The sequence below is a fragment of the Rhea americana genome, unplaced genomic scaffold (assembly GCF_003343005.1).
Source record: "Rhea americana isolate MKP2758 unplaced genomic scaffold, rheAme1 scaffold_633, whole genome shotgun sequence".
NCBI classification, from domain to species: Eukaryota; Metazoa; Chordata; class Aves; order Rheiformes; family Rheidae; genus Rhea; species Rhea americana.
Window position 1 is genome coordinate 15,138 of NW_028186794.1, and position 26,490 is coordinate 41,627.

At 43.4% G+C, this 26,490-nt stretch overlaps 1 protein-coding gene across 4 annotated transcripts in view; it reads right to left on the bottom strand.

The window, feature by feature from the left end:
- Positions 1 to 26,490, bottom strand: part of CDON (cell adhesion associated, oncogene regulated) — a 56,722-nt gene that overhangs the window by 14,003 nt on the left and 16,229 nt on the right. For 3 of the 4 annotated variants that reach the window (XM_085320415.1, XM_085320417.1, XM_085320414.1), the window contains exons 2-13: positions 20,058 to 20,188; positions 17,349 to 17,621; positions 15,549 to 15,695; positions 15,150 to 15,293; positions 14,295 to 14,582; positions 13,118 to 13,387; positions 8,300 to 8,583; positions 6,551 to 6,725; positions 5,546 to 5,674; positions 3,314 to 3,520; positions 2,428 to 2,609; positions 848 to 953 (exon numbers count right to left, since the gene is read on the bottom strand). In XM_085320415.1, coding sequence (XP_085176541.1) covers positions 848 to 953; positions 2,428 to 2,609; positions 3,314 to 3,520; positions 5,546 to 5,674; positions 6,551 to 6,725; positions 8,300 to 8,583; positions 13,118 to 13,387; positions 14,295 to 14,582; positions 15,150 to 15,293; positions 15,549 to 15,695; positions 17,349 to 17,621; positions 20,058 to 20,127 — 2,275 coding nt within the window. In that variant the 5' untranslated portion in view covers positions 20,128 to 20,188. Of the gene's footprint in view, positions 1 to 847; positions 954 to 2,427; positions 2,610 to 3,313; positions 3,521 to 5,545; positions 5,675 to 6,550; positions 6,726 to 8,299; positions 8,584 to 13,117; positions 13,388 to 14,294; positions 14,583 to 15,149; positions 15,294 to 15,548; positions 15,696 to 17,348; positions 17,622 to 20,057; positions 20,189 to 23,899; positions 24,199 to 26,490 lie in introns of all 4 variants that reach the window. The other variant, XM_085320416.1, reaches the window with a different exon arrangement.

Sequence of the window (26,490 nt, forward strand, 5' to 3'; positions counted from 1 at the left end):
AGTGTGCAAAAGCTTATGTCATGCATCAAAGTACTGTGCATACTGTTGCCTACACCAGGGAAAGTTTTCAAAATAAAGGCCCGTTCCTCTTGTAACTGAAATAAATGAGGGAAAAATAATTAACGTCATTGGGACGGAATGAGATCACTACGTTTACTCAGCCCAAGCAATAAGGACATTTTAAGTAAAAATATTTTTAAAAAGTGTTTTCCACTTCTGGACTAGCACAGACATTATCTAATAACTTCTTCCAGGAAAACGATGATCTAACATTCACAGAAAAAAACGGTCTCTGATTAAAATGCAAAATGAAGCACAAAAATACCTGCTTTGGCAGGGTCCTGCTGCACTTGAGGCTAGAAGTAACTTCCTCATAGCAGGATAAGCATTTAAGCAAGGGAGAAGGGGAAGGAATTTCAATGGGCAAATGAAAAGCCTATGCTGGGTTCAACATCTTAAAATCCATCTAGTTATAACAGTATGTAACACAGATGCACCTACTCTGGCTTCAATCTGGTTTATGCTGGTTTCTCTTTACTCAGTTGCTTTCAGTTAAGCCAGTTTAAATATATCTGCATTAAGGATTTGCAGCAGTATAACAAGATAAACTTAAAAACAGTATTAGATCTCAATTTTCAATGCAGCTGAGGCTTTGGATGGAAGAAACAAGTTCATGTGTGGGCAGAATTTGACGTCATCTAGTTGAGATAGCTACTTCTGTGAAATATATTGTAAAGGCTTAGTTTGGGAGAAGCAGTTTAGATTTCATATAAACACAGCCAACATGGCTACACAATGTTCTTCCCCAACAAGTTACATTGTTAAGGAGGCATATACTGCAGGGTACCTTCCACAATATCCCTCTTGTAGTCGCTGTCATTGTCACTGTCCGTTGGTCGGTAATAGATATAAAATCCTTGAATGGGTGTGTTGTTGTTACTTGAAGTAACATACTAAAAGAGAATTGAGAGACTGTGTTAGAGAATAAAAATCTTAAATCAAACACTACTGAGTCATTATCACTGACTAAACACTTCAAAAGTCTTTTTCTTTTTTTCCAGGAAGACTATTTTCAAGAAGGAGCAGCTAGAGCGTGACAGCTCATGCTAGCTGAAAACAGTGACCTGCAAGCATTGTGGTCCCACTTGCACAATTATGTGGAGGTTAAATCATTTTGACAATTTTTCCTTGCTGCAGGATGAACTAGACACGCTGAAGAGTGCTGCTGCTATATAAAATCAGACCCTCTCCCGGCTAAAAATTTTGTGGGCTTCATTCAAACTACTTCACAAAGGCAAACGATCTTTTGAAGGGTGAAAATAGCTGGACCTAAAGCAGAAGAATTAAATTTTATTTGATGGAAAAAGCCAAACTGAGCAAACGCCACAGACTTTCTAATGTGGCTACACGATGACACGGAGGAGCAAGTACAGAGGGGAACTACAGCGCAAAAAGAGGATTATCAACTGCGGCAGACGTGTAGATATACCTAAGACCAGCATGAAGATGAAGGCTTCTTACAGGGCTGCAAGTGCTGGAGAGGATCTCTGGCACAGAGCTCCTCAGACCAGTTGAGAGGAGGCAAGCGTTGGCACACAGAGCACCTGACACTGTCCTCTCATCTCACTTTCAAAATGGTCAGTTAGGGTTTGAACATTAACAGCATGGAAACGGTACCAGAGAAGTTGCAGGAACAGTTTTACCTTGAACAGTTACCATCGTTCTAAAATTCGTCTCAGAATATTTTTGCTGTAATTTATGCAGCCTCCTGAGGAACCAGAGGTTATTTTAAGTTTATTATCCTTAGCATCTCTTAGGGCTGAGCTAGTAGAGCAAACTAACACCGGGAACTCTACACGTTTAATCCTCCAAAGTACACTAGGGGTTTAGATTTCAAAACAAGAGCAGAGAATTTCTGCGGGTTTTCAAAAAGGACCTTAAAGTACTTGTTTACAAAAGCCAGGGTAACAGAGCAAAGGCAAACGTTTCTCCACCGCGAAGCTTCTACCAGATGCAAGGAAAGACRACAGGTTTCCAAGCGCAGCAGCGGTTCTAGCCAGAGCCGCCTAGGCTGACGCAAGCGGCACAAACTGCAGCAAGCAGAGGCCAGTTTGCTCACGACTCAGGGTGTTAGCAGTGRTCCAGACAGCGTTAAGCCCGCCGGTGGCCTCTCAATACATTTGAGGGAAAGGGCGTGAGATGCACGTGGTGCAGTGAATTATCTTGATTTTACAAGGCAAGAATGAAGGACGTTGGTCGTCTTCTAGACGGATCACCTCAGGGTCTCGGGGGGCGGGGGGAATACACATTACTTGCTACGCTGCAATTATCTAGCTCTTAATCATTGACTCTTAAGAGCTTTTTATTAGCCAAAGCAGTAAAAATTGGCCCACAACTGTGAAGTGAACAGAAGGCAGTTATACTTACAGTCCATTTCAACATGATTTGAGTGTCACTGATGGCTTCAGTATAAGCAATGTGAGGTCCTGCAATAGGGCGGTTGGAAAAGCGGTTGGTAAAGCCAGCGACTTGATAAGGTCGAGAGGCTGCACTTCGTGGGCTCTCCCCATAATTGTTCACGGCAATCACACGAAACTTATACATTTCTCCTTTTAAGGGAAAAAAGGGAGAGAAAGAAGGAGTTACAGCAAAGCAAGCACTAGAAATRGGATTCAAGGAGAGACTAAACAGATTAGGAAGTACTTTTTGCACAACATCCCATTAGAAAAAATGCAGGACCCATTGCCACAAACTGATGCGGACATCAGAAACATAAACAGCTTGTAAGAGCGACGAGGGAAACTCACTGAAGAAAAATCCAAAGACACACAGGGTCGGACATGCCCCCATCAGCTCAGAAGTCCCTGAACTGCAAAAACCGGTGAGCACGGAGCAGACAGAGGATACCTATTATCATCCATCCTCCCTAGTCTTACACTCTTTCCCTATGCATTTAACACTGTAAGACATTCGAAACCAGGAGAAACATCGTCTCTTTAATACGTTTTTGTTTTTATGTTCTGAGTGCTTACCAGCATGAGAGTTAAGTTCAAAGCAGCCAGAATACATAACCTTCATCTCCATATGAAAACGTGTTGGATTATGGCATCTTCTTTCACTTGRAAAGCTAAGAAATCAACACTAATTTGGCTAATGAACTCCCATCCCACAGGAAAACAAGACTAAGATAATCCAAGCAGAAGTAAGAAAATGATCACAAATCTGAAGTATTTATTCAGCAGCAGCACAGTCACCTACGCAAGGAAAACGGCACCAGCAGCTGCTGAAGCAAAGGAAAGATCTTTTTTAATACCTGGCTCCAAGTTACGAACTTCCACGGACAGTTTAGACGGAGAAATGTTATCAGCTGCAACCAGCCAGTGACTGTTTCGGCCCAGGCGTTTATATTCTACTTTAAACGCGGTAATGGGGGAACCGCCATTGGCTCGGGGTATCCAAGTGACGTAGACGGATGATTCCGATGCTGTGGAGATAGTAGGTCGATCAGGAGCTTCTGGAACTGAAATGAGAAATTCCATTACAAGGAGATTAGAGCCACATGAAGCTCCATTTTTTACAGCGACTGATTAAACTAAATGCTGATGCCTAAGTTGGACTCCACGTATTAACACGGAGAACCTTTAAATCCTCCTTTAATAACTGCTCCCTTTACTCTTCCRGAAAAGGCGTACAACATTCCTAGTCGAAAGGAATGACTGTATTTGTCTCTATGTTGATGACTGCATTTGCCTCTATATTGATATTTAAATTACTGGAGAAAAACAAATTACGAGGTTACAGAAATACCCCTGAAGAGCAGGAATTCATCATAAAACATTTACTTTATCAGCAAAATAATCCAAAAGGATACGGCAGTACACTGCCCCAGCCCATCTGCACAGGGAATGGAAACACACACTAAATGAATGGGAACAATTTGGGTCTATTTAAAAAAAGAAAGAAAGAAAGAAAGAAATTCCCACAGACCCAATGAGGCTTTAATCCATACACACTAATGAGCGTGATAGTGCCAAAAATATCATTTGGGAAAAACAAGAACAAAGAGCAAACAAAGCATGCAACAAATGCAGTACTTACTGAACTCCCTGGAAGTTACAGACAGCAATGGAATAGAGAGAATGGAAAGAGGTGGTGTTAGTAAAACTGGTTATAACCATTCTGAGCTGTCAGGCTTGACTAAACCGGCTTGTTTTCATTAACGCAGAGCATGCCATCATGATGGGAACTGGAACTGAGTAGGGAACAGAAAGGTGGCAGCTCCAGGGGCACGGAGCAGGCTGAGCTGGTTGCAGCTGCCACACCAACCAGCCCCTGCGTGGCTCCTGTGGTATTTAGCAATGCCGGGGGGGGAAAACGGGACAGGATGGGACGGGACTCAAGGCTCAGCTCCCTCACCTGGTGACAGCCAAGCCTTGCCATTCAACTGCTGCTTTACCTAGACTTCAGATACCAAATCGCCTTTGAGGTCTTTGCCCCTGAATAAATTTGCCTGAATCGGGCTAATGGGTTCAAAGGTTGGGGTGAAGAGGGAAAGGACCTTAATCATCCTGTTTTCACCGGAAGGCAGGCTAAGAGTCACACCTATCTGGCTGCACCTTTTYGTGAAAGGAAACAAACCTGTCCCTGGGAAGCCCCCCAAAACATGATCAGGGTGGACAAAATTCACTTTGAGAATGCAGAACTTTGGATATGGGTGTCACCTCTGGCTCTTCCTCTAGATTCTAGTTTCACAGTGTAAGAGAAGAGATAATCAGAGTATTTGTGAGGAGAAAAAACAATTGTGGGTTTAAAAATTAGCAGCAAGAATGTGGGGTACATATGAAAGACTACTTTTATCTCATATTTAAGAAGCAAATACAAAGGCAACAGCATCTTTTATGTTCGCTGGGCTAGAGCATGCATTTGCTAAACCCATAGCATCAAGTACCTCACCAAAAAAGCTAAATTCTGGAAAAGACACGTTATTGGTAATATCAAGTTGCCATAGAAGCATCAATTAGGTAACACAGGCGGTTACTTAAAACACTGACTTGCTGACTGAAATAAACTAACCTTTCGGTTAACCCCGTAACCATGAACTACGGTCTTTTACTCTGGAAACACATATTAGAACAGAAAATCTGGCAGGCTGAAGTTGTTAAGATCTGACCTCACTCACAGAAGGTCTCACAAGGGAAAAAAACAAACAAACACACAAANTGGATTTTTATTGAAGAGTTAGAGAATTTGGAAAGAGCTCCTGAAAGCCACTAAAAGGTAGTATTGATTTTTTCCACAAAGCAAGAGATTGTTTCAAGGAGAATGCAAATAGAGAGACAGGTTTATAAAAAAAAAAAAAAAAAAAAAAAAAAAAAAAAAAAAAAAAAAAAAACACAACTCATCTGTGTCAAAGAGTCCTAAGGAATAAATAGGAAATAAAGTAGCTGACAGAAATATCTAGAATAGCAATAAACCTTTTGGAAGTTAACTTTGATGCATCCTGGCTTGCACAGTAACCTGTAACACAAACAAGCCATACACCTACCTCCACTGTGTCGAGACGGATCCGGAAGGACGACACCAAAATTATTTGTCCCTTCGTGAATGATGGGGTGTTTAGGAATGCCAACTGGTAGGGACGGAGCCTGGGTGTTTTTTGAGGATGATGTTCTTTCTAAGAAAGATTTGATACACAGTAAATAAACTCAGGGTATTTGAAAGGAAAATGGTATTTATTGCTTCTTGCAATATGCTTCTTCCATGAGATTGCTAGCTATAGGGTAAAGCCCTAGCTTCAAATCACAACTGAACAGAGAGGATAGCAATTTATTAAAGAGTTTCTTCAGGGGGAGCAAGAGAAGAGACATCTGGCCTGTGCCCAGGCAGCCATTCATATGTTCTGTGAATTTCACAGATCTCACAAAATCATTACCTTTTTAATTAAATTTTAAAGTATTTGTGTTTTGTACAGAAGTATGAAAAATATCTGATTATCTGTATGCCTAAGAATATAGCCAGTAGCTTCTAAGCCAGAGTAGAAAAAAAAATCACTGGGAAATGCTCATTTGTTTGTCCTTCTTTGCACACAAGTATCAAAACAATTGGCTTCTGGTCAAAAACCACTGCAGGCTTTTTACTGAAACTCCTACAAATCAAACCAGAAGCAGTTTTGCTCATTTAGATGGGAAAACACAAAGGTGGCTTATCATTTCAGAGAGCTGCTTTTGTGGCACTCAAAAAACCGAACAAGGACAGGCTGCCCCTAACATGAGATAGCTCCCATAAAGCAAAAGGAACTTCCCAGTACAAGTCTAAGCAATCACCCCCAAAATACTACTATCAAGCATTTAATGGCTTTTAACTTGCTAACAGATCCGGTACTGCTCAGTGAGGTTTGCTCCACAGGTATCATAGCTATTAGAGGCTGTTCTTTAATAACTAAATTGCAGAGCACTTCATAAATGTATTAACAGACAATGTACAGTGGATGCAGTTCAAATAAAGGTCCTCTCAAAAGCCCAGGACATGGGGAACTTTGTGTTGCACCTACCTTTGCTCGTGCGAAACGTCAGCATRGCGGGCTGCCCTTCGCCAGCAGCACTCCTCGCCACCATTAAAACTTCGTACAGGCTCGACGGCTCCAGCTCCGTGAGCCGGAGCTCGTTCTCGCTGCCAGGGACACGCACCGTGTGCCAGCTTCCCGCTGCGCTGCCGCCATCGTCCAGCTGCATGCGACACAACCACAAGACACGAAGACAAACCTCGGTGTCGGCAGTGACTCACGCGAAACCCAGTGTAATACTGAAATCCCTAATCCCTTTAGTGCACCAAAGCATCCACGGGAGCACTGCAGCTTGCAGAAATTCCCCACGTTTTGCTGTGTTTAGCAGCGGCCTCTGCTCTGGGCAGTGTTATCTCGGAACGCTTTTGCAACAAAGCTGCACTTTGGGAAATTTTTTGGCAATGGTCCTTCAATAGACATGACCTGCGTCCCCTCTACCTCTTGGTCTCAGTGGAGAAATCAAAGAGCTTTTTTTCTTTCTTTTTAATTAATGAACATTTCCCTTTTTTGAAAAAAACGCTTTTTAATTTAACAGTGCAATCCTCAGCACCATTGAGGAAACCAAAGGAAAGAGATTCAGGGTAGTCTCTTAATGCTTGACCTTTTTCAGGAAAACATTACCCCAAATCCCAAAGGAAAAGACAGAGATTCTACCAAAAATAAACTACTAAACAATATAAGACTTCAATAAAGCAGGGAAGGCAGATCTAAAAGCTATGGATTATCAAAAGGTTATGCCAGAGGTCTTTGTTCAAGTATTCTCTTCTGAAGAGACCACTCTAGTGTTTCCCTCCCCCCACAAGATCTTTTAAAAGGAGGAAATCAATAAAATAGGTTTATGACAAAAAGACTACCACTACCGAGAAAAATGAGTGAGCACATTCAACATGGAAAGTATTGTTATGACTGAAGGGTATGCATCAAAAGGATCAAATCAGTACTCAAGATTGTCAGTGCTTATGTGAACCAACTCTCTTTGGATGAGAAATTGTATCAACAGATTTGGCATTTGGTTTTCAGGAACTAGCAGGTCAAAAATCTAAGCATTCCTTCCAGGCTAAGACAAGATCAGGATGCAGAGGATTAAAAAGCTTATGAAAAATAAACTGAACAGATTTGCCATGCAGAAAACATGCTTGCTTGGAAGCACGGGCACAGGCATCTCTTGGTTCTAATTTTAATGAAAGTAGTTCAGTGCTGACACACCATTTTCAAGGACGCACTAGGGATCTGCTGAAGAAGTCTTAGCTCACCTTAGTGTTTGATAATTCCAGTTAAACACAGGTTCTCCAGATGCAGGGTAGTGAATTCTTTGACACGTTAGGCTAATATTCAGCTTACCTTCTGATCTCAAATGCGCCCACAATAAATCAGATTCACACTTGCTCACATGAATGCAATTTTAAAGTCACTGGAGTTTGTAACATACCCTGGAGCCCAATTCCCCATATACCATAATGATACCATAAAGAAATAAAAACTTGGGCTCTGCTGAATAAATCTCACTTAAATCTAGATAGAACAGCATACTTGTGACCAACTTCAGTCATCCCTAAAATAAGCTGCCTGTGTGGCCACAGCAAAGTTGTGGTTCGACTCTATTCTGTATTCTCTCCGGCCTGACCCCACGTTCTTGTTAACACCAGTATTGCAACAATTATTGGTTCCTCGAGAAACCTAAAACAATGAAATCCAGCTGCTGTGGGGCAATACTTCCACGCTGCAGAGAAACATTACCTTGCGGTACTTCACAAAGTAAGCATTGATGGGCAAGCCGCCGTCCCGTCCTGAACGCCACACCAGGCTGTACACGTCCGGCTTGAGCGTCTGAGGGGGGCTGAGAATGATGGGGGCTTCGGGGGGAGAAACACCGTTCAARGGTCTCTCTGTCGCAACTGCACCCACATTCTGCTTTGCTGGAGGCAAGCTCAAAACCTCCGTCATCGCTTTCGAACCTCTGTTGCCTTCATCGCTTTGGACCATCTCCAAAGGAGCGATCTCTTGGGTTTTCGTACTGGTTTCTAAAGGAAGAGCGAAAGGAGGAGTCCAGTTACATCTTCAAGATGCCATTTATTCCCCCTGCCCCCGCAGAAGCAACGCCGCATGGTTTAAGAACACCATTCCCCAAACACACTCTGCTGCAAAGCCAGTTCAAGAGATCCCCAAGCAGGCTTAAGAGCAGCGCCAAACCGCACCCTCGCGTCCTGGCTTTTTGTTGTTTTGTTTTTCCAGGGCGGAACGGGGCAATTTTTTGGTCAAATGGCATTTCACAGTAACAAAGATAGAAAGTCTGAAACACAACATCACCAAGCAGGGTTAGATTAGTGCCTCAGGTTAATTAAGTAGCGGCAGCAGACTTTTCTTTTAAAGTCACACAGCCACACTTGTGGCACAAATTGTGTAATTCTGAGTTACTCACAGTCGTACAAGGAACTTTTCATGCCTCGAACTGGCGCGCACACAAGAGGACATTCTCCTACCTCAGTTTTTGAGGTTTTAGCTGTAATTTCGATCAGCTTTGAAAGTTGCACGACTCAACCGTTTCGTTTGGAAATTTATGCTGCGCATAAATTTAGTCTGCAGGCAGATCTAACATGCAATTTAATACCGGCACATTTCTAGCAATCCTGTTCTGGCCTTCTTCGTGCTATTTACTTTGCCTGCTACGAAAAAATAATATCAGTAGTACGAGAAGAGGCCATGAGACAGAAAAAATACTGTTAGGCTGCTGTGGGGCTTGTCGGCATTCCAGGCAGGAAAGGGGCGGCAGGTTGGACATCTGAGATTATCCAGGACAAGCAAGCGTCAGTGCTCCGAGCGAGAGCGTCGGGGAACTAGCGCAGCTCCTAAAGGTTGCAGGCTGTAACGTGGGGCCTGCCAGATGTTCTCAGCCCTGTCCGTCCTTCCAGATTTGTGTAGGTTTATGTTACGGGCCGGGGTCTGGAAGGGGAAGGGAATGAAGGGAACTTGCTTTACAAAACAAACAAATTCCTCGGGAACGTCAAGCCTAGGCAGCGCRAGCCTGGCTGACGCGGATTCCTTCAGGCCTCCATTAAAATACCAGCAGCAAGTGTGGCTGCTATTTTTGGCCACTTTTTAAAAGCTGGGAAGGGAAGGAAAGTTCTCTTTTCAAATTGCAGCCGCGTTCTCAGCGAGCATTTGTTGTTTGTTGCTTTCTGTTTATTTAGAGACGCTACAAAATTTCGAGGCGGGGTAGGGAACACCGCAAGCAGGAAGCCTCCAACGCCAGAGCGAGTTTGTTGAAGGCGGCCGAAGCCCTGTGACAAATCTCGGCGCGAGAGGGTATCTGCTACTGTCAGCGAACCCGCGGGACAGTGATGCGTTGCCACACGACGCAAGGCCTGCGGTATCGCGACGGGCTCGCGGGATTTGTGGGTGGGCACAGCGTGCTTCGATGCCTGCTGGCACGGGGAAACGGACTGTCGCGCATGAAGAATTAGCTGTGGTTTAGGTTGGTGACAGCAGACCCACAGTCATCGCTGCGCGTCTTGCCCTGTGGGGAGGTTAATCAGCAGCCGGCAAGTAATTTGTGTTTTGCTTTTTCAGAAAACAACCCCGGGTAACAATTTCCATTAAGCAATTTGGATCGCAACGCCTTTTTTCTTTTTTTTTTTTTGATGAGTTTTTGGTATAATTGCTGCCCTTATAAACCAGTAACATCAGGCTTTTGCTCACTTCTGTGCCATGACACAACTCTCTCCAGCTCTTGCTTTTGGTACCATCTCCTTCCCCCCTCAGTTGCTTAAACTTACTCTTCTTCCTCAGCTTCACAGCCCAGTGGGAAACCCAAGCAGCACCGTACTGAGTCAGAYCAGAGGCTGCACATGCAGGGCAGCACGGCAACGTTTCTGTTTTGTCGGCGGCGTCTCCGCTGTGCAAGCGGATCACGTTCCCAGGCATTTCTTTCCCTGCGCTTCTTAAACAGCCACGGGATCCTCCCTCCTATTAGCTTAAGCACCTTAGCAAAGGCCAGGAAAGCACTCCAAAAATCTGCACCCAGCAGAGCAGCAAAGCCGACCACGCCTGGAAAAATCTTTCAGATCAGCCCTAAGACTTCTCAGACACGTCTGGCCCCTGTGAAAGATAGGTTGAGCCTGCCTTCCAATATATCATTTACCTACCTCCACAAATGTTATTCTTTCCTGCATTTTTGTACTAGTCCACCTACAACTCAGACTTCTGAGAGTATGTTTTCCTCCCCTTGACTTCCATCAGATATTAAGTTATCCTGTAGGGTTAACATTGCGTTCCATAGTCCTGGAAAGCTCCTGTCATRCATGCAAACACCACAACTGTCTAAAAAAGACTTAAAATAAGTGTTGTGGCTATAGGATCCTAAAGCTATCATTTTACATTTTGGTGGTTTCTCGCTATGATGGTGGCTTAAGTTGCCCTGCCCACTTTTAAGGCTGTGCAATGAATCAGGTTATGGAACAGATCCAGCAGAAGAAGAAATATATATATACATTTTTCAGCTAAATAAGCTCTCTTACTGTGTGCTTGCACAAGGCAAATTACACTGCCCAGGCTGAAAGCTAAGTTGATCCTACCACCAAAGAAATGCACTGGAATCACAGCTGAAGTCATTCAGGTGCTTCAGAAATGTTACCTGGCACAAATTTTTCATTAAGAACTCTAAATGTTCGAGCATGTCTTTTGGCATGGACAAAAACTGTTCTCAAACCTTAACAGCTCCCAGAAACTACTTAAGGACTTTTATATCAAAACCAAATGCCTTAACCACCCTCTGCACCATAATCAGCAGCTAGTACAACGTATTAGAAACCGATAAAAGTTAATAAACAAAACGTTAAACTTCAACTTACTGCCATAAAATTCTGAGGCAAAGCTGGGATTTCTATAATTTGATATAGGCCGAATTCTGGGATAAGATTTAGTTTTGTGTTTCCGCTCAACAAGGTCCAACGATAACTTTTATTTTATGAAACTACACGACGGGATCACTTTCTTTAGGTTTTTCCCCCCCTTTCCTCTAAATGAAACTTTCAGCACCTTTTCAAATTATAYGTGAGTTTAAAAATCTAAGCCGTGGTAATAAACAACTTTAAATATGGGAACATATATACTGAGAATCTTAAATCCCACCCACCTTCAAATAACTTCCAGAGACACAATGTTGAACAAACTGAAATTTAAGTCACTCTTGTGCCTAAAATCTTTACCTTAGGTCTCATGCAGGGAATATCATGGTGGGGGTSGGGGGAGGGTGTTTAAGCATGTTATTTATATAACATTGTAGAGTGAAGAAAGGAAAGACTTCTTTTTCTGTTCCTAGCCTGCCTTTAGTTTAAGGACTCTCTTCTTTTAGAAGCAGTCTCTGGGAATAATGAAAAGATGAGATCATTTCTTTACCAACTACAAGAACGCTAAGCCTCACACAGGATGCACAAAAGTCATTTCTTTTCTACCTGTCAGCTGACAACAGGCAGAAGGGAGAAACTGAGCCACAAAAATAGCTTAGGCTCCTCTGCATGGTTTCYCCAAGATACCCTCGCTGTCAACCCTGCACGAGTTTCCAGTTTGGATGCACTTCTCACCCCACAGTTACATCAGGGAGCTGACTGCCACAGCTCTCCACGTTACAGCACTGGATTCAAGACCAATCTTGTATTTAAACCTTACTGTCCGTAAAGAATGCTGCCGAYACTGCAGAACTGCATTCGTTGGTGGCTTCACACACATATGCCCCAGTACGGTCAGGAGGTACATTTCTAACGTACAAGAAGCTCAACCCTGCTTGAGACACGGCAAAGTAGGGGGCAATCTGCAACGGTGCTGCCTGGTCTCAGTTAGGAATATGGTACAGAGGCAAAGCTACCTGGTTTAGTCCAGTCCCTGGCAATTATAGGCAACTAGGTAACAGAATATCCACTCAACCAGCCTCTGCACATCTCCACCTTCAGCACAGAAAAACTCAAAAGCACCATCAACACGCCACAGGGAGAAACCAAGAACAATGATGGTGTTCCCAGTGTCAAGGTAGTAGCAAAAATGAAATTTTCTRCTGTTATTACAAATTATTCCTAGATTGAAAAAAAAAAAAACAAACAAACATCTCTTGGTATCTGTTAATGTGACCCCAGGGAAGTCTGCATTAACCCAAGATCTGATGGGCATATTGTAACCTTAAGCATAGGAAAGAAGTGTAATTACTCAGCAGCCAGCAATACTAAGAATACCAGCTCATCCAGCATAACACYAGACACCAGACTGCCTGGACTCCACTCGAGGAAAAACCGTGACAGATCCAACCAGAAACTGCTTTAACTGCAGCTCCTAGTTTAGGTTTTAAGTATCAAGTAATGAAACTAGCCCAGAAATACATGTAGCCCTTCAAATTCAACTAAGTCAGCACCTTATCTGCAAAGTCTGCTGCATACTGTGGTCCGAAGCACATCAACATACAAACTGCAAGAAGTCAGAAGAAAGAAAATACCAAGATATTTTCTATACTCCAGGTAAGAAAATACAAATGTCTGTTTTGAGTTCCCRGAGGATTACAAGCGTTCCTACCCGCCTGGACGCGAAGTCTCCCCGTGGACTGCACAAATCCAATCCCGTTGTTTGCCAYGCACTGATACAAGCCAGAGTCCTCCGCAGTGACGCCACTGATCCTCAGGCTGCTTCCAGTTGACGCATGCCGCGAAGAGAGAGGGATGGAAGCTGCATTGTGAAACCAGGTGAGGGTAGGAGCWGGGTTGCCGTGAATGTCACACGAGAAACGCACAGTTGCTCCAACAGCTGTGGTTTCATCTTGCAGTCCTTTAGAAATCGAGGCAGGTTCTAAAAAGAAGAAATAATTGTAAGTAAGTTACCACAACCAAAAATCCTGAAAACACCCTGCCCGAATCATTATGCAAAATGTTACATAAACTTACCAAAAGCTAAGTAAGCATCACATATTTCTCATTCTATGCAATGTGAAGCTGCTGTTCCCAAAACACTTGCGTATTTTAAAGGCCTTTTCCTTATATTCCGAACAGTTATATTTACATCAACATTGTAAACAGAACACTTGTCTTTCAAAAATAATTCTTCAGTGACATGCTCATGACAAAAGTATTTTATGTCAGTCTATTTTCTGAGTTCCTCTAAAGTGTATTTTTCAAAAACAAAACCAAACATAGAATCATAGAATGGTAAGGTTGGAAGGGACCTCTGGAGATCATCTAGTCTAACCCTCCGCATAGCCCATACAGGGATTGAACCCACGATCTTGGCATTAGCAGCACTACGCTCTAACCAACTGAGCTAAGGTTATAGAGAGAAAAACCTCTTTCGCTTACGTTTTTGTCCTCATCAGAACGCATCACCTCTCCTTGCCAGCTCTTTGCTTATATACAACCTCAAAAGAGCAACATGTGAGCACAGTCACATTATTTACACTGTATCACATACCCACTCAGCACTTTGCAGAAAAATAAATCGATCATTTTTTGCCTTCAGAGTTTGTTATCTTTTACTGTTAAATTATTTCAGACTGCAAAGGATTTGGAAAGAGATAAATAATTATAGATTTTGACTGGGGAGAGATCATGAGATATGATTACGAACATATCTTTGTTTTAATATACTTAGGTCGCAAAAGAACTTTAGGCCAAAAATAGCAAGCCTACAACCAAAGCAAATACGTATTAACTGGACTTCAGCATAAAACTTGCAATTAAAAGTTTCTTCCTTTATTCCTTACCAAGTACATTAAGCGAGTAGTTAATGTATTTYGCCACTCCAAACTCATTTTGCACCACGCAGGAGTAATTGCCAGAGTCTGATGCCTCCAGCCTGTCTGTCACAAGGTGGGAGTGCAGCATTTTCCACCTGCCTCTACCCAGCGCATCTCGGTCCTCTTTAAACCAGCGGACAGACGCTGAAGGCAATCCGCTGACAACGCACTCTAGCGTCAGGGGACTGTGCCAGGGCACTGCCAAAGTCTGGGAAGCCCGGGGGTGAAGTATGTGAACACCTCCCAGGGACGAGCCTGGAAGAAAGGAGGCAAGGCTTATCACTACCACAGGTTTCAGACTGCACCGTTAGCACTGCCCCGTCCCACCCTCCGGTCCCCAAAGCTCTGCTGTGAGAGGCAGCCCCGTTACTCCTCCGCAGTAAGGGAAAAAAAAAAAAAAAAGAATTTAAGCAGAAAGCACTCCCTTGCTAATGCATGTTAAAAAACTGTGGAAGCAGTAACACAAATTGCTGTTCTTTAGCAAAGCTACGCACACCCAATTCTTGGAGTTCAATTCAGAAAAAACAGATACACATGCAAGTATGCAGAATAGATTTTATACAACATGGTACTTAAGACCAGCAGATATTTAGGCTGATGTGTCCATGCTAAACTCTTTGGGATTTTTTTCCCCTTAACAGAGTCAGATTTAACAACAGAAAATTAAAATTAATACTCATCAGATATTTACTAACCACATTATACAGAGCAGAGGACAACCATGCGACTGTCAGAAGAGTAACTATTTAAGATCTAGCCAAGAGTGTGATTTATTGAATTTGAAGTGCATCCATTCTGGAAAGCATCAAATTAAATACTTACGAGTGACTACGAGCTTATGTCCAGTGGGTTCTATTTTGAGGTCGTGAGTGATTGGGTTGTATACTGCACATTTATAGGATCCTTTGTCCGCTAAAGATGTGTTCAAAATCTGCAGGTTTCCAGATGGAAGAATTAGGTAGTTATCTAAACAACAGGGGAAGGAAAAAGACAATTACATTTAACTCTGTTTCAAAGACCTTTTTTTTTTTTTAAATCTGTTAAATTAATCTACTTTCAATTTAGGAAACATATGCTATTGTGAAAAGGACATTAACTCACAAAGCTAGATTGAAATTGCACAGTGAATTGGGTAAGTCTGGGGATAAAATTAAAAAAAAAAAAAAGCTTCTGGCTTCTGGAGATATTTATGTCACTAACTAGCGGCATAAAACCTTTCACCTGTTGATTGCTCCAGCCATTTTCCCCGTACTCGAAAGCGGACATGTGCCTTAGGGTTACTTTCTGGCACCTTGCACCCAATGAAAGCAGTATCTCCTTCCTCTGCTGTGATGACAGGTTTCACTGAAGTGTCAAAATTATCCAGACCTAGAAGAGAGTTTGTAAAAGATTAAGAGCAGACAAAGCTTGGGAAAGGTGAGGGGCGGGAAACACACTATTCAAGTTTAAAATATAGCTGATACTGAGCTCATTATTTTTTCCTGGTCCAGCATTTGGACATCCACATCAACAGGCATGGACTACAGAAAAGACCACAATACTATAAACTTTACTGTTCATGAGCTTCCTCACTACACAACCAGCCAGCGTTTAAAGGGAATAGTGAGGAAAAAGACCCACGTAAGTCCTTTTTTCCATTAACTGCCTCTTGAAAAGCAAGCACAGATACTGGTAAGGGAAGACTGTAGTGTTAATCCCAGGCTCTGAAGGTGATCAGGAGACAATTTACACTAACAGCAGGAAAGCTGCCCAAAAGAAAAGTTAAATTCTCTCTCAAGATTATAATTAACACCACACCGAGTACGGCAGCACCTCCCACTCACCGTCTTGCACAATGAGGCAAAGCCTCAATAGCTAACAGCACCTTCCAATTTGCTGCTAAAAATCTCAAAAGGAGTGGAAAAGTAAATGGTACCTCTTCTTCCACTCCCTTCGTGTTCAAAGCATCTTCTAGCTTGCAAAGTTTTTCTATGCTAGCTACCCTTATAGCTCTCTYGAGAGGGTCTTGCTATGGGTCAGTACTTTACCAAAACACTTACTTCTCTCACTTATAAGAAATTTTCCTCTCAGGGGGATCTTGGACATGCTCCATAGATGAGGTACCCTTACAGAGAAATCACTCAAATCCTGCTCTACAAAGGCCTGATTCAGACAGCACTTTGATCCCAGGCAAACAAATCATACTCAAGGAAGAAAATACATATTTAATACAATATAACATTAATATACTATGTATTTCAGCAAAACATCATCCTTTCCATACAGGAAACGGCACATCTCTTATCAAGCTCTTTTAAACCAACTAATTTACAGATCAAGCTCCAACTTCTGATTAGAAGAACCAGTGTAAAGAAGTTGGGAAATTGCACCTAACAGAGGAGGAGAAAGCCTGTCCCCACCTGAGRAACATCCAGATAATTTTGACCAAGGGAAATCGCTATAAATGAAAAGGAAGTTTTGCAGCTCCCACTGACTTCCCAGTGAACAATTCCCACTCATTTCTCCTCTGACCTTTTCTAATCAGCTCTTGTGCCCATGAATTCCTATTTAGACAGCCAGTTAGGGCTGCAATGAGAATTCACAGGACTAAAATACCACATTTGAAAAGCCAACCAAGTGGTTCTTGCTACATAAAAGATTTTACTTTGCACGCTTCAGAACACATGCAGAGATCACAAGCTATCCTTTATTGATCTTCTGTGCAAAGGATGGCACAGTGCAGAAGCTTACAAGTTACTAACTGCAGAGCACGCTTCTGCAATGGCATGGCAGCTCCATCATGGTTTCAAGAGCCTTTTTTGAAGAGAAGCTTGTAGGAACCTAAATACACAGAACACCATATTCCTATAACATTTGTGTAGGAATACTTGTAGGAATACTAAGTATTTTTAGTAGGGCAAAGAGGTGCAGGCAGGAGTTTTCTGCAAGTTAAAGATTCACCCTAATTATACAAACGAATTATACAAAGAGAGGACCAGATAATTTGCACAGAGCAAGGATTATAAACAAGAAGGGACTTACTGCCTATCGTTACCGTTGCAGGCCTGCTCACAACTGCACCCACGCTGCTGTTAGCGACGCACTGATAGTAACCAGACGCTGACGGGCCAAGGGAGACGATTGTCAAAGATCCTGACTGGATTTCCACTTGTCCCACCCTGCTGTCCAAGCGCTCKCCGTTAAACAACCAAGAAATGAGAGCTGTGGAAGGCTCGGCAGAGCAGTGTAGTTGCACGGGCCCGCCTGACTTCTGGACAGTAGAAAGGGGCTCAGAAATGAAAYGGGGAGTTAAATCTAAAAGGAAAAGTGATAGTAAGTTAGTGAACAGCATTTATTAATGCATTTTGCAAATAAACGCAGTAAAGTGTTTCTCTCCAGATAAATGAAGCATTGACTTGGACAGAAGGCTGGCCATGAACTGTATTACAGCAATGCCTCCTCCTAAGGCCTCTCTCACTGTTCACAAACCTGGCAAACTTCTTGCATCAATACTGGAAGGGACTGACTGCTTCAAAAAACAATTTCTCAGCAGAGGATCGAATATCCCTAAAAGACTATTCAAATAAAACATGGACAAAGGACCTCTTACTCCAAATAGTGATATTCAAACAGGATCATCTCTTCTTCTGCAGGAGAAACTCAGTCTTAAAAATTTCCACTCTGTATCAGAGACTCGAATGCCAGGGAAAATGGGACCAGATTCAAACCCCCTGAAGACAGTAACTGATTAAATAAATGTCGGTTCAACTTACAGGAAGGGCAGGATAAATCTCRAAGTACACACAAGGGAAAGGCATCACACTCAGAATACATCACAAAGGGTAACAAGGGAGTTTACAGAAGTATTTTGAGATTTTGGTAACAACAACAAAGCCTAAGCCTTGCATTCACATAAAACCAACAGCACTCGATAAAGACACAAAAAGATCATGATTGCTAGAGCCAACAGAAGGGACAGCATTAGCTTCAGCCAGCCTGGATGCAGTCACAGAGTGAAATAGCACTCATCACCTGAGGAGACAGAGCACAGTAACATGCAGCTGTAGCTGATCTGTCCCATATGAAGCTGGCCCAGACGTGACTTRTAAAATTTTAGCAATGGCAGCAGCCTGCCAGGTATTTATACAGAACCGTCTCCGAGTCTGCAAATCTAATTAAAAATAGCAGGATAAAAAAGCTGGAGGAACAGCAAAGGCTCTTGTTAATTCCAAATCCATGGACTTCATCAGGATGAGAATGATGAATGATTATCTTTATTCAGTAAGGACGAACAGAAACAGGAAAAGCTGCTAATAAATAAAAGGTTCAGTTCCACGAAACTTGGTTATGAGAATCCATTTATTTGCCAGAAGAAAATTCCTGCTTCTTGGAAGAAATTTTTTCCTCTCCTGGCCAATGAAACATTGGGAATCGTTTCCATTTGTTTTCTATGGAATTCTCTACTGAAGATCATRTACAAAGGACGGAAACAAAAGGCAGTTAATACTAAAAGCTCTTATTTGGTTAGAAACGTGAGGAAAAAAATATTTAAGAACAGACAAAGTGGCAAGGGAAAACAATTTCTAGTTCGCAAATAAGCTAAGATAATGCAGGTCAAGAAGACATTAAGTGACATCCACAAAGGAGACAGTTTTCATGGAGGTGGGGCCCTCGTTCATGCTTTTCTTCTTAAGTCAGTCCATCCAAGCACTGCTTATATAGATGAGTTTCAGATGAGAAGCTGTGCATTTTTAACTGAACCATAAACTATCTGCATAAACATAAAATAAAACTGGAAATTAAAGTGTGGCTTCACTTAAAAAAAATATGAAATCCATAAAAATGGTATCCAAGCATTTCACAGGACTCCAGATGTGCATTTTTAGCTTTTAATTAGAAAACTGTTTTTCCTGTTAGTTCAGTTTGAATTTCCAGGGATAACAGAAAAGCAATGACCTTTTTAATTTGCTAGCCAYGAATGCAACAGAACTGCATTGTGACTTTCATCTTGCCTCATCTTCATCTCTGTCCTTGCTTATACCACTAACACTGTGYTCAATACAAAAGTCAAAATTGGTAGCAGTGACCCTGCAGCTGGAATTTATCTCCTATGACTGCCTGAAAATTAAAATTTATCCCATTTGCCTCTAACGATTGGCTATGAAGTGCTAAAAGTAGTAAAAGCTTCTTTTTTTGTGTGGTTACATTAAGACAAGCTGACTACACAGAGCAGATGTGTCAATTAAAACCATTGCTCTTCTTTTTTTAAACACGCAAGAGCTGTTCCAACTGCAGCCATACATCAACGTTCATGTTTTAAAGATCYGATTCCGTTTTTTCCCTGGCAAACGTCAAGCCACTCCTAATCCTGTGAGAGCATAAGATGCACTGTACACAGCAAAAAATCAGAGTCCAGCTAGTTCATGGATATCCCCAAAACACAGCCCTACAGAACTCAAGTCTTCCAAATTCTGGCATTCGCKTGAAGCCACGTTTTCAAAAACAAGTTGTATAGTCAGCTTAACACGGTGGTCTTCAGAGCTTAAGAGTTTCCTTAGAAAACAAAACCAAACCCAAAAATCCAAACCAAAACACACACACACAAACAAAAAGCAAACAAGAAAACAAAACAGATTTTAATATGCATTAAAGCCAGCCATTTCAGAACTGTGGCAGTCACAACCATCGCTGCTTCAAAAGCAGCGACTCAACCCCCAAGCAAGTGTCACCTAGCRGGCGAGGAGGCCTTACCTGAACTCACGGCAGAGACGAGAGCCGCGACRGCGAGCAGTGCCTGTAAGGGTCCGGGGTCCGGATGCATAGCGCCAGATTACAGGAGGTGGAAGCACAAAGCTCCAGACTAGGATGAGGCACTGAAGCCGCTACAAAACAAACAGATGTCTACTGTAAGGTTCAGGAATTACTCTTTCAACTCTCTTACAACAAAGCGTTCGGATTAAATAAATAAATAAAAGCACAGGAACAAGCCAATTTTCTTTGCAATATAGAAACCAGCTGTAAGAGTGAGTTACAAGTTGAACTTCTTAATAACATTTCCAAGTATTATTCTTAATATTTTTCCACAGATGGGATATGAGGCTTACGCACTGTATCCGCACAGCCATGATAAATTGGATTACTTTCCAACCAGAAAAATTGCAGGCCAAAGTAAACAGCTTATCTATCTGAGATAATATTATTTGCAAACAATAATCACTTGATCATTTATCACCAGGCTATGCTTTTTTTTTTCTTTTTTATACAAGTTTTTATGAATCTATATTCTGTGATGTAGCTGCACTCATAATTGCCATAAAGGTGCCTACTGAGATATGTCACCTTTTTTTTTTTTGTCATTGCTTCAATAGAAATTCATACTGTTAATGTGCACTGACCCTCTTCCCGTTTACAGTCAATTTGTAGCAAACGTTTCCTGAAATAGCACTATCAATATTAATCTCATCTTCATATCCCTTTATATCCCCAAACTGATGGGGTTTTCTTTTGTCTCGTACATCCTTACGGGACATTCGGTAGACAAGCTCTTATCCACGCCACTCTGCCATAATTCAGCTATATTAGATTACATTTCCAGCACAAAATAAAATAAAATAAAATAAAAAAGATTATGAACTAGACCATGACACTAAGCAGCCTGGTTTGAATGAAGTGACAGTCACAGATACAGTTTTTCTGACACACGGCTTCTCCGGCACTTAAATTGCTTTGCCTTTTGCAACGTAATGATGAATAAGATTTCTGTTCATCTAGCACAATTACTTCATTTATCAAGCCACCCAAAACAAGCATATGACTTTACTCGCTGATAACACTCAATATATATTTTAAGCATCTCATATATCAGACACATATATAAACATCTAACACGCGCACAATAACTAGAATTTTACTGGCAGCACACAGAAACAAGTGCAACAGAATGTTTGATGGAAATAAGCCCCAAGCATCACTCTTGCTTTATCGAATGGTCGTGGAGCCATTTGGTTTCCAAGAAGCCGGATCCAGGTAGCAACAGCAGAATCACTCCCCCAATTTTAAATAAATTGCAGCATTTATCACTAGGTCACTGTAAAATATATACAAAAAAAAGCATCAGGAAGAGACTCCAATAAAAATAATAGCAATCACTTCTGATTTATTTTCTTAGAACTATCTGACTCTTACAACTTCTGCATACTGCCCATCAAATTTATGAAGATGGGTTTAGAAGGCTCAGAGAAATCCTACGGAGCTCCGCTCCCGCTCCTGGGCATTTTTAGGCGAAATGGCCACAAAGAGAGGCCAATCCCCGAGAGGATCCAGCATCTCTCCAGACAGGGCTGCAAGAGTTTGCTAGCTCCTTAAGAGAGCGTCACGGCTGTTTTGGTAACGCACAGGCGGCAGAAGAGGCRAGCCGTGCGGAAAGCCGTTCGGTTTATTTGAATTCTCACTCGGTTCAAGGGCAGCAGGGCCGCTCCGCCGGCGCGCGCGGCGGACAAAGTAAACACGCCGAGCACTTGTTAACATCAAACGCTTCTCTGAAGAGGGTGGGGGGCAATGTTGCTTTTTGCCAAATCTTTCCTCCGCTATTTATTTATGAAAAGCAATGAAACGTATATTCTAGGTCAACTTTAACCCCAGCACATGGAGCTACTGGGTTATTTTGCAGCTGTCTTTTTAAACAAGGCCAGCTCATTATCTTTAACTAAACTTTATCTTGAGATCTACTTTATCCAGTCTCTGATTTCCTGCTGTTTATCTTTCTCTTTATGTATTCTTAGCCGCTGGTGTCAGCGGCTACTCGTCTTTTGACCTACCAGCTTGGCTTTTGTGGGCTCGTAGAGTGGCAAGACCAACTGTTACCCTGCAAGTACGCAAAGCAAGCCGTACATCTGAGGCCTTTGGACTGGAAAAAAAAGAAAACTGTTAACTTCAATAGGYGCAGTCCAGTTCAGCAACACACTTAAAAAGCAAGTTCTTCTATTGTCGGCTTCTGAGAGGGCGCTGGAGTCCTCTGCTTCTTGGCGATGATGGGAACGCATGGAGAAGACGAGACCTCGCATTCAAGGCGCAAACCAAAGTTATTTGCTCTTCCCCCCCCCCTCCTCCTTCCACGGCTGCTTCATCTCCTGGCACTGCAGAAGCCTCTTGCTGCCTCTGGAGAGGGCAAGGTCACAGTTTGGGAGGTCGGCAGACACTCAACTGCGCAACTTCTGTCTCTTTGCTCAAATACAGTATTAACGCGCGTGGAAGCGCTCGGAGGCTACGCTTTCCGCCACACCTTGAAGACAGAAAACAGGACTCCTTCCTCTGTCCGCCATCGATTAAATCATCCCACGCTCCCTTTTTGACCGCCGCATTTGACAACGAGGATCAGTCACCAGGTCTACTGGGAACAGACAAAACATTCTGGTTGATGTGACTCCATATAGCATAGGCGTCACCGAGAAGATGACGCTAACCCTAAGCCTCGTAAAAGAAAACAGCAACAACAGGGACTATTCATAAAAACAGGAATAATATTTGCAGAGTTGACTAATGGCAGTCGTGGCTTTCACGGATCGAGGAAAGGAAAAATGGAAAAATGACTTTCGCCAGGCTCACTTCATCAAAAGGATGACTCTGGGAAACACCTGATAATGCTCTCATGTACATGCTCGGTATATAACGAAAGCTCTTTGCTCTAAGAGAAAACAGAAGCACGAGACAGGAGTAAACAGAAGGAGAGGCCGAGGAAGCACCTCAAAGTCACAGGGTGATGAAGGTSCATGTGTTTCCTACTCATGCTCAAGCACCTTCACTGCGTTTTCCGATTATTTTCACCTGCCATTCTTGCAGAGCAAAGAAAAGTGGAAACCGAGGAGTATTTCTTCGGCAAGAGGAGCTGCCGCTTTTAATGGATGCCGAACTCCTGCATGCTTGAAACAATGCAACTCCAGTCACTAGCCTCTGCACAGGCAGAACCACATGCCCGTCCATCAGCTTCCCAGTCCAGGCCGATGCTCCCACACGATTCCCAGCTYGGAATCCTAAGGCAGCGCCGTGCAACGGCCCCACTGCGGCAGCCCAAGGAGCTTCCTAGAAGGGCTATGGGCCTGCTACCAGCTGCAGGCACGTCCACCCAAACTTAACCTACTGCTTCCAAATTAGCTTAACACACTCCCGCTTTTACTTGCTGAAAGTAAAAGGTTTTACTCCTTCGAAACACAGCCGAAAAGCTTCGCCTCTGCCCTTTCGGCCGAGGGCAGAGCGGCTGCTGGGAAGAGCGGTATCCAGAACCAGTTTCTCTGCTCACTGGGCAGGAAGGCAACTTAGGGAGCCACGTCGGAGAAGCCCAAGAAGGGCCCATGGGGAAATGGCAGGACTAGCGGCAATCGACCACCGGAGAGACTTGGCCACAGCCGCAGGTCCGYCTAGCTGCTGGCTGCCACGGCGCTCCTGCTTCTCTGCTCCTGTCCTGGGCTCAACTGACCTTCAAGGGGCTGTTTCAGYGCACTGAACTTAAAGGCGTTCCAAAGGGGAAAGGGGGGAACAGAGCGGGGTTATTCTGACTGCCCAAAAAACCCCAAGCCAGCAGAAAAAGTGACCTTTACCTGGCAGAAGAGCCGGTGGCAGCACAGCCCACGTGAGCTCAAGACACAGCACAGTTGGTCCTCCCGCTCGGAATAAGGCGGCTTTTGACGCTCAGCGTTTCAGGTTTTTGCTCAGTGTTTTAGTTTTTTGCAACTCCAAGCCAATTCCTCCCACGCCGCTTTATTGGCACCACCGTGTGCAAGCTAACGCCTAAAGCATGGTGAGCAGCGGGAATTTTTCTTTCCTGAGTTCTTCTTCGTGAAGTTACAGTATTAGCAGCAAAAKCACTGTCATTTTCAACTGCTCTCCGAGGTTTTTGCTGCACCAATGGAAACAACCAAAGGTTTTCAAAGCAATTAGACTTAAGGCAAATAACCCCCCCCCTCCCGTCAAGAATTAAACCCACTCTGCCTTTAGCACAAGCTGAGTTAGATCATTAAATCTCACACCAAGACACCATAAGGGGGGGGGGGAGGAGAAGGAAAAAAAAAGAAAAAAAGGAGGTATTGAAGCCTGGAGCATTCCAGGAGAAAGTAATCAGACATTCCTTCAGCGCCGGACTCCTCAGTGATCTCYGAAGCCTTTGATCACCGGCTGTCTTCATGCTGTCCTCCTGGGGTCTGGCAAAATGAGTGCAACAGCTGGCATATATACTTCATTAGCTTTCTGTGTCAGCGAGGAGCCGTTAGGAGCCCCGGAGCGGCTGACGAGCTGCCCGTCAGCTTTAAGGACTGACCGCCGCSGAGGTTCCTTCGCAGGGCTCTGGCAAGCAGGAAAGTGCCTGGAGCGGCCGCGGGCAGCTGCCGGCGCCCACCGCCGCAGCGCGCCACCGCCGCCATCCCTTGAGAGCGCAGCAGGCGAGATCTTCATGCCGACACGAAGGCCAGAGGTGCCTGGGAGGGAAGCGAGCTTCCCGAAGCCTCGCGATCGCTCAATCATTAACACCAACCTTTAAAAAGCAAATGCAGCACCTACAGTGTTCATCACCCTCCCCCTCCCCCCTTTTCAGGGTCTCAATCGAGGCAGCCAAGCGTGCAAACCGATCCTGTCGCCAGCAAAAGCATTTCCTTTCACTGTGGTCAGCCAAAAGCAAGGGAAGAAAATGGAAGTGACTTGGAGTTATGGCACCAAAAAGGCCAGACAAGCAAGGAAATAATCAACTCCACATGAGCCACTTCTGGCCCATGACAATGCAAAGGGCCTACGACCAACCCCAGGAAAGGTCAGCAGGACCGCAGGGGTCAGAAGCTGAAAAAGGCAATGGCGAGCAGCTGCCAGCTGCAATAAGACTCAATGTGCTCCTAATTACACTCCCAAGAGAGGGCCTGAGCACCAAAAAGGGCAGAGAAGGGGGGCGGGGGGGGGGGAAGTTGTGCCGCGATCACATCTCATGCAAAAATAAATAAATAAAATAAAAAAATCCAAGTGCTCCTGTTCTGCTCCCTCCACTGCGAGCACTGAGGCTGCAGTTTCTGCGCTACTAAATTACAGGAAGCCAAGCAATGCAGATAAGGAATCAGGCATTTACATAAGTGGTTCTTTTTTAAAAAAAGAAAAAAAAACATAATTAGGCATTTGTATTAGAATTACAGTATCATGAAAGGCAGGATTTTGAGAGCGTAAGTAATAAAATTACATACTTCAAAGGGATTTTGCGGGCGTTTCTGTAAAACAAGCTGAACTCTGCCTAGCAGCCCTCCAAACCCAGGATRTTCTCTAGTCATCTGAAAGACACGCTTCAAAATCTGAAAGGGAAAACCCCACGAAAGCCAGTTTGCCGAGGGCAACCCCGTAAACCAAGCGTGAAAGTCGTAAACAGATCTGAGAAGGCAACGAAGCCCGCTCCAAGGCATCTACAGGAACGCACCAAACGGAGACAGACTTCAGGCTAGAGGAAACGGCATCTTTATGTCGCGCTCATATTTATTGCTTACATTTTAAACATATGAAAGCGTATTCTCTAGATCAGTACTGTCACCACTCAAAGGCAAAGAAAGAAATCGAAGAAAAAACTTGCTCAGCCCTTTCACACGCATTTTAACTTCTCCCAAATGTCCTGTCCGTACCTATGCTTACCGTCCAGGTTAGTCAACGCTAAGCCCATGTTCAAATGTTTCCAATATATGTGTATGTGTGTGTGTGTGTGTGTGTGTGTATACATCATATATATATATATATACACCCCCCCCCCACATATATATATATATATATATTCCTGCTTAACGTTTCAAAGAGATTAGTATTTTCATTCTTTTTTAAATAACACACATTTCTGTAGGTAGCCCTGCACGCGCCCACGTGAAGGCCAGCAGTTGGCAAGGAGAAGCACAAATGGCATTGAGCAAAGGAAACAAGCTGTGCACAAGGGATAGCGCGGGCGTCTTTATTCGCCCCGCCGCCTCACACGCGCAGTTATCGAGGCCCTACTGCCACAAGGGACCTGACGTCCTGATCGTCTTCCTCAAGAGTTAGGCAAAAGCTTTTTTCCAACGCTATAAAATAACSTAAGTAACTTTAATGATTTAAACTCTGGCGCAAGTAAGAGTCTTTGGTGTCATGGGACAAAGGCAAAGTTCGCTCTTTGGTGTCATGGGACAAAGGCAAAGTTCGC